The sequence below is a fragment of the Lactuca saligna genome, chromosome 4, assembly GCF_052625555.1.
Source record: "Lactuca saligna cultivar CGN05327 chromosome 4, ASM5262555v1, whole genome shotgun sequence".
Taxonomy (NCBI): Eukaryota; Viridiplantae; Streptophyta; class Magnoliopsida; order Asterales; family Asteraceae; genus Lactuca; species Lactuca saligna.
In genome coordinates this window covers 77,470,601-77,485,079 of record NC_136420.1, presented here as the reverse complement: position 1 = coordinate 77,485,079, position 14,479 = coordinate 77,470,601, and the positions used below count along the sequence as shown (strand labels likewise).

Below are 14,479 nucleotides of genomic sequence, written 5' to 3'. Positions count from 1 at the left end.
CATTTATTATGAAATATTTTTAGAAAATTGTTTTATTGGATAAAAGAATTCTCTTTTCAAAATTTGATTTAGAAATATCTATTTGTCCTCAGTTTGAGTTCAGACATACCATAAGGCATACCCAAATCCTTTAAACGAAGGCTCAAATACTGACTTGTAACATCTTGAAAATTACAAATATATTTTTCAATTTTAAAATATAATAACCAATTAAACCCTTTATTTTAAAACCATTAAGTAACATTCATTTGATAAAAACCATACAATATCAAAGTTATATTTACAAAACTGCAGAAACAAACATTTTTGATGTGTGTGTACAGTTTCATTGAGCTCTTCTTACAAACAACCTGCAAATTGTTTAATCCACAAGTGTAAGCATAAAGATTATTGATTTCCCTAGTATATAACATATTCCAACATAAATACAATACATGCACCCAAGATCTCGACTCTAGCACCGAGCAAGAAAATTTCTTATCCATATACGTATATCACGCATACTAGGCCCAACCCTAAGGAGTGTATAGGCCCAACCCTGACTACATTGACAAGGTCAGAGCCTTGGTCTTTCATACAGTTGTTGTGATCTAGCCATTGTCTTTCCTATCGGTATTGTGATCTGACCACAATCTTTCCTATCAGTGTTGTGATCCAAGCATAATCTTTCCTATCGGTGTTGTGATCTATCTATAATCCTTCCCATCAGCGATGTGATCTAATCACAATTTTTACTACCAGTGTTGTGATCCAACCAAAGTCTTTCTTATCAATGTTATAATCCAACCACAATCTTTTCTATTAGTGTTGTGTTTCAACCATGGTCTTTCCTATAGGTGATGTGATCCAACTACAATCTTTCCTATAAATGCTATGATCCAACCATAGTCTTTCCATACACTTCATAAATTCATATGTAGTCACGGATCAGAAAGACCGTCGAACAGATGACCCACCCTAGAGTGAACAATCAGAGAAGAACATCATAATCAGGTATTAGGACAATATTTCTCAAGTTATCCAACTTAAACTACATAGACCCCAAGCTATTTCTATTACATAATCATGTAACATAACACATTGTAAAATACGAGTATGTCCATACCCTTAGTAACTAGCCTTCCCTAGTTACCCTACCATTGATCACTTCTCAATTAAGTGCTTCGTTGGTTATTCATACATAGTCTTGATAATTGGTCAACCCTAGTTACTCTAACCAAACATAAACCCTAACAGTACCATACAATAAACTGGAAAGACCTTACCAAAAGGATTTATCTTAGTTACTAACATACTTGTGCGGGTAACAACACCTTTATCCTAACATGCAAAGAATATACAATGAGATATGTGTCAGAGTGAGAAAGTCACCTAAACCGCACAACTAGAGAAGCATAACCACACTCTAACCTTATGCACTGGTCAATCCCACGAAACAACGAATCACTAAAAGAGATGATTCCTCAATAAACAACCTAAATACTCCAAGTTTGACCCCATGTCAAACTGGTCAAATGTCAATAGTCAAAGGTCCACAAAGTCAGTGGTTAACTTAGCCAAAGTCAACATCACGTCGTGGCACTCTATGTTTCATGTCGTGAAAAAGAAAGGACAAAAAATTCGTGATTATGAGCACTATCATGTCATGGAAAACCTAGGCCACATCGTGACTTCTGGAAAAATTCCAAAATCTCATTAATTTCTTAATTCCTTTAGAGCAATGGCACTAACTTCAAATCTACTCTTTCACAATGACTTAATGGATAAAGTTTCCAATTTTATACATTAGGAGCTCACTTCAAGAAAGATCCTAAACCCTAGATCCTTAATAGCATAAAATCTTTCCAAAACATGCATGGCTTCAAGAACATGGTTAAGATGCAAACTTTCATAGTCGGGCAAGATTATTAGGGGATAAAAGAAGCTCAAGAGGTACTGGAGTTCACTCAACTCCATGAGACAAGATCACATGGACTGAAAGGGACATATATGATCAAACTGCAAGATCTCGCAAACTAAAGATCAAGATGGAATATTTTTACTCATAATTGACCAGAAATGAAGTCCCTTTGCAAGATCAACACTTGAGCTCTTCACCAAAACACTTTGAAAGAACGTGGTCTTGAAGCTCCACACAATAATATGAGAAATAAGCCTTCATATGGCAAAGAATGCCAAGGATACTCGAAGAGGCTAGGGTTTTCAAAATGGAGAGGTTGGTGGCTAAAAAGGTTACCCTAACATGAAGGTAAGGTGTTTAAATATGGAGAAAACCCTAAGAAATCATGGGCTTAGGCTGCAGCTGATGTCATATTGTGACAACCATTCTGGATACACAATATTCAATTGTCATACACATTGTCACACCCTTCATATCACGTGGTGGCATATGGTTTTCATCAAAAACTCAGCCTTTGACTCCTTTAAATCATCCACTGATCCAACATGGGAAACAAGTGTTACATGTGGTTGTCATATTTAAAAGGAGTTAAGACAATGAGAGTGATTGGATTCATATCGTATATAACTTCAAAATGAATTCAACTTGAGGTTCAAGTAGGTGTGTGGTAAGCAAATTCAGCAGGTTCCAAGACCAACTCACTATTTTGTATTCAGCTTCATCGTAGCTCTCAAAATATTCCTTAATTGTTTATTGATTACTTCATCCTAATTATTAATATATAGACATAACGTAGTGTTTAACTCTAACATCAGGTCCATTTTTATCCAAATTGTTTTCCAAAAGTGACTCAGGAACTTTAGATCACAATTTGTGGTAGTGGCCTTCAGAACTCCATGAAGCCTTGAAATTTCTCTGGAATAAAGGTGTGCAACATGAGAAGTATATATGTATTTATTATAAGAAATTAGGTCGTAAACAAACCAAACGAGGGCTAGTTCGTGCTCGTTTATTTAAGTTATTTGAACTAATAAATGAACAAGAATAGATAAACAAACAAGTTTTCTTGTGCATGTTTGTTCGTTTAACAAATTACATTGTTCAAGTTCATTTGGTTATGTTCGTAGACATGTTAAATGGACATAAACGAACAGAGATGAACAAACATAAATGAACATACAAAAACAAACATTAACATTTAATTTTAATCAGACACATTTGAGCATATATGAACATAAAAGATAATTAAAAGAACATTCACAAACATAATTGGACGTACATGATCATTGTTCATGTTTGTTTGTTTGAATAAATGAATAAGAATTTGTGCTCATGTTTGTTCATTTATTAAATAAAAGAATATAAATGAGCTTCAAGTTGAATGCTTCATGAACAGTTCATTCCATGAACGTTCAACTTGTTTATATCATTACAAGGAGCAAGGTGAGCTAATTAGAGAATCGTACAACAATCACCATGATAGAATCTTTGTTTCTTTGCATACGATGCAACCTAAGAACAAAAATCATGTTAACATATTTCCATGGAGAACTTAGAATCGACAACTATTTCCTTTAAATGAATAACTCAAAACTAGAATCGACAACTATTTGTCTTGAAACCGATGAACTATTATGGTGCATCGTCAGGGGACTCATAAGTCAAGAACTCGATTCACCCACAAATCTTGCACTCTATTATTTTGGTATTAGAGACATCACCTGAACATTTATCTGGTTGCTGATATCACTTTCATAGTTCCTTTACTCTACAATCATGAACTACTAGCTATCTTGCTTTCAAGCGATAAAAACTTAATCTATAATTGCATTTAAATTTCTTTTAAAAGAATAACGCAAAACTAGAATTTGATCTCTCTAGCGATATTTTTTTAAGATATTTTATTTTCAATCAAGAACCAAGATCATGAATGCCTGTCCATACACACTACTTCTACTTTCAGTCTCTAACCGCTTTCTTATGCGTAAACGAAGCTATGTTAGTTGGCAAAAGCAAATACAAACATACAAATGAGATGAAAATGCACTTAGTTGGGAAATTCTTTACTAATATGAAGTCACCATCTTGCTTGCGCATTAGGTACAGGGACATTGTTTATAGTTGCATAACTACATAAAACTTGGAGAAATCAAATATCCTTTTATTTTTCTTCCTACTCACTAGATCAAGATAAGTATCAAAATTAAGGGAGATAATTAATGATATACACATATTATAATCTTATATGAGTAGGAAAATAGACTGAGAAAAAAATATATGAGAGTATTGAATTCTTTTAAAAGTTATGCACTTGATATGGCTTTATTTTAGATTCATATTGTTTATACACATTAGGTGTATTGAAATTGTTTATACATGCCAACTCATTATCATGTACCATTATACTAGAAATCAGTTTTGATCAATCGCTTGTGCATATATTAGTAATAAACATTTGAACTTTCCATGTTTCAACTCTTAACTAATATTTGTATACATATTGGTTTCCAAAATTGTAGGCAAACTTGTTACTATCCACTATGGTACAGATTTAATATCTGGAAATTTTAGCCAAGACAATGTTAAAGTTGGTAATCTAATTGTTGATGATCAGGTGATTTTGACAACAATCTACTTGTTCTCGTTAGCTTCGACTTAGCAAAAAGATAGAATTTAAAAAAAAATCATTTTATGACATAATTAGATATTCATTGAGGCAACACGAGAGTCTGGTGTCACATTTTTGGCGGGGAAGTTTGACGGTATCCTTGGGCTTGGATTCAAGGAAATCTCTATTGGCAATGTTGTTCCATTCTGGTATGTTTCTCTTATATATATATATATATATATATATATATATATATATATATATATATATATATATATATATATATATACACTAAGAATGATTCCTCAATTCTTGACCTCTTTTTTCTCAATTGAACCCTCCTATATATATATATACATATATATATATATATACATATATATATATATATATATATATATATATATATATATATATATATATATATATATATATATATATATATAGAGAGAGAGAGAGAGAAAGAGAGAGAAAGGAGAATTCAATTTAGAAATTTTTTTTTTTGAAATTAGGGAATTATTCTCAGCCACACATTTATTTTGCTACAAAACACTTAAGCGTACCGGTGGAAATGGATAACGGATAAACATCTGTTTTCCAACCAAACATATTTACTTAAACTATGCTAATCATTACCTTAATATATATACAAAAACATATTCTTTTTTGTTTTTTTTTTTGTTTTTGTTTTTGTTTTTTTTTTTTAATTTTAGAAAGCTATTTTAATCGAAAAGTTATTTTAAATATATCAAAATTCATAATTTTTTATTCTCTATAAATAGAAATCAATATTGATATATTTTTAATATAAAATAAAATAAATATTTTTTTTAGAGTTTCAGCTCTCGTTATTCATAACTAAATAAAAATCCATCAGAGTTTTATTATAATACATTCATTATTCAGTTATGAGTAAAACGTATGCTTAATTTTTATTTTTTTTATTTTTATAGTTTGAGTATCGTTCATATATAAATATAACACATAATAAAGTATTTTAACTTAAAATATATTTTTTACATCATTTTTCATCATATATTATATTTATATATGATTAAAACGTATATTTTATATTCATATGTGAATAAAATATTTATCAGATTTTTGTTACAATTAATTTTCTATTCATATATTAATAATTAGTATAAATGATAATTAAACTGTAAAAAAATTAATCATATTTTTTTATTCATAAGTGAATAAAAATGTACTGTAGTAAAAATTTAATTGTTTTTTATTCACTTATCAATAACGATACAAAAAAAAAAAAAATTATCTTCAAACTATATCAATATGGATGTCTATTTATACAGAATAAAAAATTATGAATTTTGATATATATTTAAAATCATTTTTCGATAAAAATAGCTCCTTAAAAGTTAAAAAATGAAAAAAAAAAACTATGTTATTGTATATATATTAAGGTAATGATTAACATAGTTTAAGGAAATATGGTTTGTTGAAAAACATATGTGCATTTCTTTTCCATTTCCGCCGGTGTGATGTAGGTTTTTCGGCAAATATAAATGACTGGCTGGTATTGATTCCTCCATTATCAATCTTTTTTTTATTTTTTCAATTGAACTTTTATATATATATATATATATATATATATATATATATATATATATATATATATATATATATATATATATATATATATATATATATATATATCATTTCCAACTATTTAAAAAGTTTATTTGCGAGTTCCATTTTGCATATAAAAAAAATAGCTCAGAGAGGAAATTGCTAAGCACCAATGACGACTATCATACTTATGCCAAAAACCCTAGTTAACATGTTACAAACTGAAACAAAAAATTGATGTCAAGTAGTTCTGATAGTAACAGGGAACCATCATAGTAATCATGATGGTAAAGAAACAAATATTGAATATTATAGTTGTACGGTACCAAGCAAATCATTATTTGTTATTACATACAATTTCAAAGTTTCTTCATGACCAATTTTATATATATATATATATATATATATATATATATATATATATATATATATATATATATATATATATATAAAATTGGTCATGAAGAAACTTTGAAATTGTATGTAATAACAAATAATGATTTGCTTGGCACCGTGTGTGTGTGTGTGTATATATATATATATATATATATATATATATATATATATATATATATATATATATATATATATATATATATATGGTGAGGTTCAATAGAGAATCATAATTAACCAAGAAACTAAGAAACAAATCTTTTTTTTCAACTTTTAGAACTTATTTTTTATCAGTATATATATATATATATATATATATATATATATATATATATATATATATATATATATAGATATTTTTAGATATTTTTTATCCGAAAAATGTTTTTCACATTCACAATGTTAATATATGAATTTAGATATTTTTAGATTTTTTTTCGATAAAGAATAAACTGTAGAAACTGAAAAAAAAAAAATTTGATTCCTCGAAGAACCAATAATTATGGTTTGCTATTGAAATTCTCTCTCTCTCTCTCTCTATATATATATATATATATTTATATATATATATATATATATATATATATGTATATATATATATATATATACATATATGGGGATAGAGAATATATATAACATCACACCTAAGCTTAGGTACTAAACCTACAAAATATGGTGTTTTAACGGTAATAATTTTTGGTGCGCCGCACTAGGCCTACAGTATATCTAGACTGTTCTCCGGGCCTTAGGTCTGACTGGACCACCTTGCAGGCATTTAGTCTATCTAGACCGCCCTGGCTGTCTTGGCCTTCTACACTAAGTAGGACCACTTCATCCCAACAAACCACAGCATGTAGACATATACAATAACCTGTAATAACCAGCAACACATGTAGTCATATAGATATACTAGTTTAATACATACTAAGTGAACATAGGTAATTATAAAGATATACCAATCTAACATATACTCAACATAACATCAATCCACTATACCAAGATACATAATCTAGTGGGATGGCATTGGTGCCTTTGTCCCATAAGTATAGTAAAGAAAACTCATGTCTCAGTCTGAACACATAGTTGAATAGGACACTTCTCCGAATATCAGCTCTACCAGTCAAGTATATTTCGAATAGTGACCAATCTTAATTACCACTCAAAACTTCAAAATACCCTTAAGTCAAACTTGCTTAAATCTTGGTCAAAGTCAAAAGTCAAAGAATTCAATTGAGTCGACTTAGTTGAGTACGCCCATACTCAGATTATACGTCCGGTGTACTAAGGTCTTAACCAAAAAACAGGGTGCTGACCATGTATGCACAAAATACCTTCTGGTACGCCCAACTTACGTGTCTGCCACCCTCTATTTCTAATAAGTGCTTAATACCTTAAGCTCTTTCATCTAAAATCCAGATCTAGCCCTCAAATGACATCTTTAATAATAAAGTTTCCAAGTTTGTGATCTTGCATGACAATTAAGTGCTTAATACCAAAACCCTAACTTAATAAGAGCTCTAAACCACTGAAGGGAATGAATTGAGGGATAAGAACAACCAAGAGTCCAAGTTTATTGCCTTATACCTCCCAAAATGTCCGGAAGGACAACTCACTTGGTCTATAGTTGCTAATACTAAAATAGATGAAAATATGGGAATAAAATGAACACAAAATCCATAGATAACAAGATCTACGAAAACCTTGATCAAGATCAGAGCTTGTTGCCTCTAAGTGGTTCTAAATGATGATGTATTTCTAGATCCAAGGTGCTTCACTCTTAACCTCTTCATTCTTCCTCCTTTAAGATAACCAAAACACACAATCAATTCTCAAAGATGCTCCAAAAATGGATTAGGGTTTGTAAGGGTCGAATATGAGGCTGAAGGTTGGTGAATGAAAGGAGTCTTAAGAGTTAAGGATGAATGCACAAACCAAAATATTATGGTTTTAGGTCTAGGCCATGTACAACCAACTTATGCTTGACCAATGTATGTAAGTAAATCCCAAAAATTACAAAAATTCCATGCAGGAACAAATTTGCAAAACAATACTCATACCAAGGTCAAAGTGTAAAATACCTGGGAATCGAGATGTTATAATTCTCCCCACTTGAATCAGACTTCGTCCTCGTTGTTGTGAACAACTCAAGGTAATGCTCCAGCATCTCTGCCTTAGGTTCCCAAGTCCATTCGGAACCATTCTAATGTTGCTATCGGCCTTAGACCAAAAATAGCACCTTGTTGCGTAAGGCCTTCCTCTTCCTATCCAAAATCACCATTGGACTCTTAACTTAATTCAGGTGATCATCAACCTGAATAACATCCAAAGGAACAACTATTGAATCATCTGTCACACACTTCCAATACTGGGAAGCATATATGGTGTTATGGATTTGACTGAGCTCCTTAGACAATTACTCAAAATGACCCAATAAACTGGGGTCCTAATTTTCCCATCTTACTGAAGCGTATTACACCCTTCTAGGGTGATACCTTCAGTAGAAACATACCGCTGACCTGGAACTCCAACTCCGATCAACGTCTGTCAACATAACTCTTCTACCGAATCTGAGCTATCTACAACCTCTATCTAATCTATTGACTAAGCTATATCAGCTAAAAGGCTACTTCGGTCCTTCCCATAACCCAGTGATTGACCTCTCCCCAACTGAGTGGGGTATGAAACTTCCTCCCATAAAGAAGCTCAAATGACGGTGCACCGATACTGGAGTGATGGTTGTTGTATGAAAAATCAGGTAAGGGAAGTAGGAGTCCCAACTCCCACCGAAATCAATCACATAGGCTCGCAACATGTCCTCAAGTGTCTGAACGATCTGCTCACTTTGACCGTCAAGCTGTAGATGATAAGTAGTGTTAAAGCATAGTCTTGTACCAAGTTTCTTGTGGAATGGCTACAAAAACCATGAATTAAGCTAAACTACCGATATAATGTAATTGAAACTAAAACACCATGTCGAGCGACAATCTCGCACTCATAAACATCAACCAATTTCTCGGCTGACAAGATCTCATAGATAGCTATGAATCGGGAACTCTTGGTCAAATGATCAACTATCACCCAAATCACATCAAACCCTTAGCCGTTCGATGTAACTTTGTGATGACATCCATGGTGATCTATTCCTATTTCCACATGGGAACCTACAAGGGCTGAAACTTTCCATATGGCCTCTAGAACTCAGCCTTGACCATCCAACAGGTCAAGCACCTCTTAACATACCAGGCTATCGCCCTCTTCATACATGACCACTAGTTGCTAAATTACAAATCTCGATACATGCTGGTGGCTCTTGCGTGTATAAAAAATATGGACTTATATGTCTCCAGCAACACAATATGTTAGATCCCACCAAAATTTGGTACCTGCACCCGACCACACCGGTCAACAATCCATAACTGTCGGTGGAAAACCTGTTATTCTCGCCTCTGGTCCTCACTAGTTTCTAGTGCTCTTTCTTGACCCCCTTAACATGCGCCTCCTTAATCAAATCTAGAAGAGGCGAAACAATCAAAATCCTCATACATTAACTCCCAACCGAGGAACTAGCTGACTTGCAGCTTAAAGCATCAGCGATCACATTCGCTTTTCACATGTGATACGAAATCTCATAGTTATAATCCTTAACCACGTCAAGCCACTTACACTATCTTTTGTTCAAATTCGGCCGATCCATAAGATATCTCAAACTCATGTGATCCGTGTAGATAGTACACCGGACCATATACAAATAATTTTGCCAAATATTGAGATCAGACACTACTTCTCCTAACTCCAAATCATGAGTTGGATAACAGACCTCATACGACTTCAGCTGCCGAGAAGCATAATCAATAACCTCCCTCGCTGCATAAGAACTGTCCCAAGGACGGTGATGGATGCATAAAAAATACCACAAAATCCTCATCCCCCTCGATGAAGGTCAACATTGAGGCCTCACATAACTTTTGCCTCAAAGTATCAAATGCATCCTACTGCTAAGGGCCCCAATGGAAATGAATGCCCTTCCTTGTCAGACAAATGATGGGTACAATAATCTTGGAGAAATCCTGATTAAGTCTCTGATAATACATGACTATTCCCAAAAAACTCCTGATCAACAAGTGAGACTTCAGAACCTCCCACTGCATAACTGCCTCGATCTTGCCTGGGTTGACCAAAATCTCATTCTAGTTAATGATGTTTCCTAAGAATTGGACCTCCTGTAACCAACACTCACACTTAAAGAGCTTGACATATAGCCGTTCCCGCCTCAAAACACCCAAATGTTCTTGAAGGTGCACCTCATGCTAGTCACTGTTCTTGGAATAGACAAAGATATCATCAATAAAAAAATAACTAAACGATCGAGCATCAACTTGCACACTAGATTCATCAAATCCATGAATGCTTTTGGCGCATTGATGAGCCCAAACGGCATCACCACGAACTCGTAATGGCCATAACAAGTATGAAACACAGTCTTCTCCACGCCCTCCTCTCTAACCCTCATATGATGATACCCTAACCTTAAATTAATCTTAGAAAACCAAGATGCACCATGCAGCTGATCAAAGAGGTCATTAATGCGCAAAAGTGGATAACGGTTCTTCACTGTCAACTTGTTCAACTCCTGGTAATCAATACATATGAGATGAGACCCATCCTTCTTCTTCACGAACAAGATCAGTTCTCCCCCCCCAACGAACTGTTTGGTCTTCTAAACTTCTTTCCCAAAAGACTCTTAAAGCTGAGAGAACAACTCTATCTCAGGTGGTGCCAAAAGGTACGACGCCTTAACAATCGGGGCCGCACCGGGGACCAAATCAATCCTGACCTCCACCTACCTCTCAGGAGGAACACCGGGTAATTCCTTCGGAAACATATCAGGGAACTCCCTAAAAACATGCACAATGAAACTGAAATTTCCTTCCCGACTTGACTGTCAACCACATACATGAGATAACCATACACGCATCTTGTAGATACTGACAAGCCCTAGCAGCAAAACAAAAGGCTGATCTAATCTTGGTACCCTCTCAATAAATAACTAGTTCTCCCCCACTTAGCTTTCAAACTACCAGCCACTATCCCCCACTTAGCTTTCAAACTACCAGCCACTACCTCTCATAGTCAATCATTTCTAGTCTATCCCTACAATCGCACATAAATCCCCCATGGGAATAGGGATTAGGTCAATTAGATAAGGCACCTTGAAAATCTCCTAGATACAACCTTGATAAATGCTTGATGCAGAAACCCCATGCTCATTGGTGTAGAAACCCACAATAGACACACCAACTCTCCTAGAGTTAAATCAAAACTCTTGTTGAAAGACTGAGATACAAAATACTGACTCACATCCCAGTCAAAAACCACAAGAACATGAAAAGAGTTCACTAAGAATGTACCTAGCAGAGTCATGAACGTAACCATACCATAAAATAATTGATAGGATAGTAAATGAGAACATACAAGTAATAACATCTGCTGCCATCCTGGCCTCCTCTACAGTGAGTAAGAAAGCACGACCCTATGCCCTCAGAAGCTTCACCCTATAATGGCATCTATCGGTGATCCTTAAAGTATCCGGTACAGGAGCTTGTGTTGGCTTTGTAGCAAACAAGGGACAATTAACCTTCACATGGCCACCAACTCCCGAACCACAACATCTTGTAATCGCCATACCAAAAAACTAAACCAAGATATATATATATATATATACATATATATATATATATATATATATATATATATATATATATATATATATATATATATATATCAAAAAGGCCATAATGTATACTGATATAATCACCATGACAAGACTAACCCTCAGGGTTTGTGACTTCCTTGCTACGTATACGGTCTTGTGCTTTCAGTAATGCGGGTCCATACTACCTTCCACACGTACCTGTATTTTCTTAATGGATCATCAAAAACTATCCGAGAACAAACCCACAACCAGAATACTCATAAATCCTATCGTTACTTTCTCGAGAATGGAAATTCACTTATCAATTGGCCTACTACACCCACATACTTACTTATGAAACTTCCACCAAACAAGAATAGGAATTAAGGTTAAATCAAACATTCTCAGACTATAGAATCTTAGGTATGCAAAACTATGATAATGTTGGATCCTATAGATAGTCTAATAATTGATTCTACCCTAAGCCCTTAATCAGACAAGAACAAGAATCAAGGTTAAAATCAAACATTCTCAGACTATAGAATCTTAGGTATGCAAAACCATGATGCACACATGAAGCAACTACAGTAATGATGTCAATTTCATCTAACATACAAGAACTCCTCTGACGCCGTCAGACATCATACATCAGGTAATTCTATCATGCAATCCCCAAAGATCCCTAGATAATCACTTGCATGTTGTTCTATCATAATCATCAATAACAAATAACAGTGTTGTAACTTAGGTATACTTCTTGCGCTGGCCGATCATACACTTATTGTCCTTCCTTGGTTGCTTTTGAAAACAACTTTAAAAAATCATTTTGAAAACATTTATAAATCCTTCTTTTGAGTCTGGATTCACAAGAATGCTTATCCAATTCTCTCAAACCAGGGCTCTACTACCAACTTGTAACATCCCAAAATCATGATAATTATTTTTTTTTTTTCATTTTTTAAATCAAGAGGAAATGTTATTTTTAGGCAAAACCCAAATCAAAACCAAACGTTTATAAAACATTTTTCCTAAAATTAGAAATCATATATCATAGTGTCCCAAATCACTATCATCAAAACCAAGAGGATGTGCATGATCACGCATTTGCTTTCCCATGGTCATCTGAAGTACTTGAAACATAAAACTAAAACTGTAACGCAAAGCTTAGTGAGTCCCCCAAAGTACAATACATAACCATAAAGATAAAAACATGCACACATGAGCCTTCAGCCAGACTGGACCACTGCACCGGGCCTTCATCCTATCTATACTACTCTCGGAGGCTTCAACATGACTGGTCCGCTGCACCGGGCCTACAGTCTATCGGGACCACTCTACAGGCCTTCGGCCTGACTGGACCACCTTGCAAGCCTTCAGTCTATCTGGACCGCCTTATGTCTTGGCCTTCAACAATAAGAAGGACTGCGTCAACCAAACAAACCGCAACATGTCGACATGTATAATAACAGTGAATAGCCAGCTATACAGATAATCATACATATCTACCAGTCTAACACATACTTAGTGAACACATGTAACCATATAGATCTACCAATCTAACACATACTCAACATAACATCAATCCAATATACCAGGATACATAATCTAGTGGGCCGACATTGGTGCCTTATACCAATAAGTGCAATAAGGAAAACTCACCTCTTAGTCTAAACAGATAGTTGACCATGACACTGCTCTGAATATCAACTCTACCAGTCTCATATACATCAAACAGTGACCAATCTCAATTACCACTCAAAATACCCAAAATACCCTTATGTCAAACATGGTCAAAGCTAAAAGTCAAGGAAGTCAACTGAGTTGACTCAGCTGAGTACACTCGACATACTAAGGTCTTGATCAAAAAGGGGCGTTGATCACGTACGCGCAACGTACCTTCTGGTACGCCCAACATACCCGCCAACCACCCTTTATTTCTAATAAGTTCTTAATACCTTAAGTTCATTCATCCACAATCTAGATTTAGCCCTCAAATGACGTCTTTAACCATAAAGTTTCCAACGTTATGATCTTGCATGGATATTAAGTGCTTAATACCAAAACCCTAACTTAACACAAGGACTAAACCACTGAAGGGCATTCATGAATGGATAAGAACATCCAAGAATCCATTCTTATCACTCTAGACCTCCCAAAATTTCCAAAAGGACAACTCACTTGGTCTAGAGTTGCTAACACTCGGTTAGATGAAAATATAGGACCAAAATGAACATACATCCATGGCTAACAAGATCTCAGCATAACTTCATCAAGATAAGAGATTTTTACCTCCAAG

General features: G+C 34.0%; 1 protein-coding gene across 1 annotated transcript in view; it reads left to right on the top strand.

The window, feature by feature from the left end:
• The window catches only part of LOC145042169 (aspartic proteinase oryzasin-1-like), a 45,223-nt gene that overhangs the window by 23,914 nt on the left and 6,830 nt on the right, over positions 1–14,479 (top strand). The window contains exons 4-5 of the mRNA XM_078990555.1: positions 4,420–4,514; positions 4,605–4,717. Coding sequence (XP_078846681.1) covers positions 4,420–4,514; positions 4,605–4,717 — 208 coding nt within the window. The remainder of the gene's footprint in view (positions 1–4,419; positions 4,515–4,604; positions 4,718–14,479) is intronic.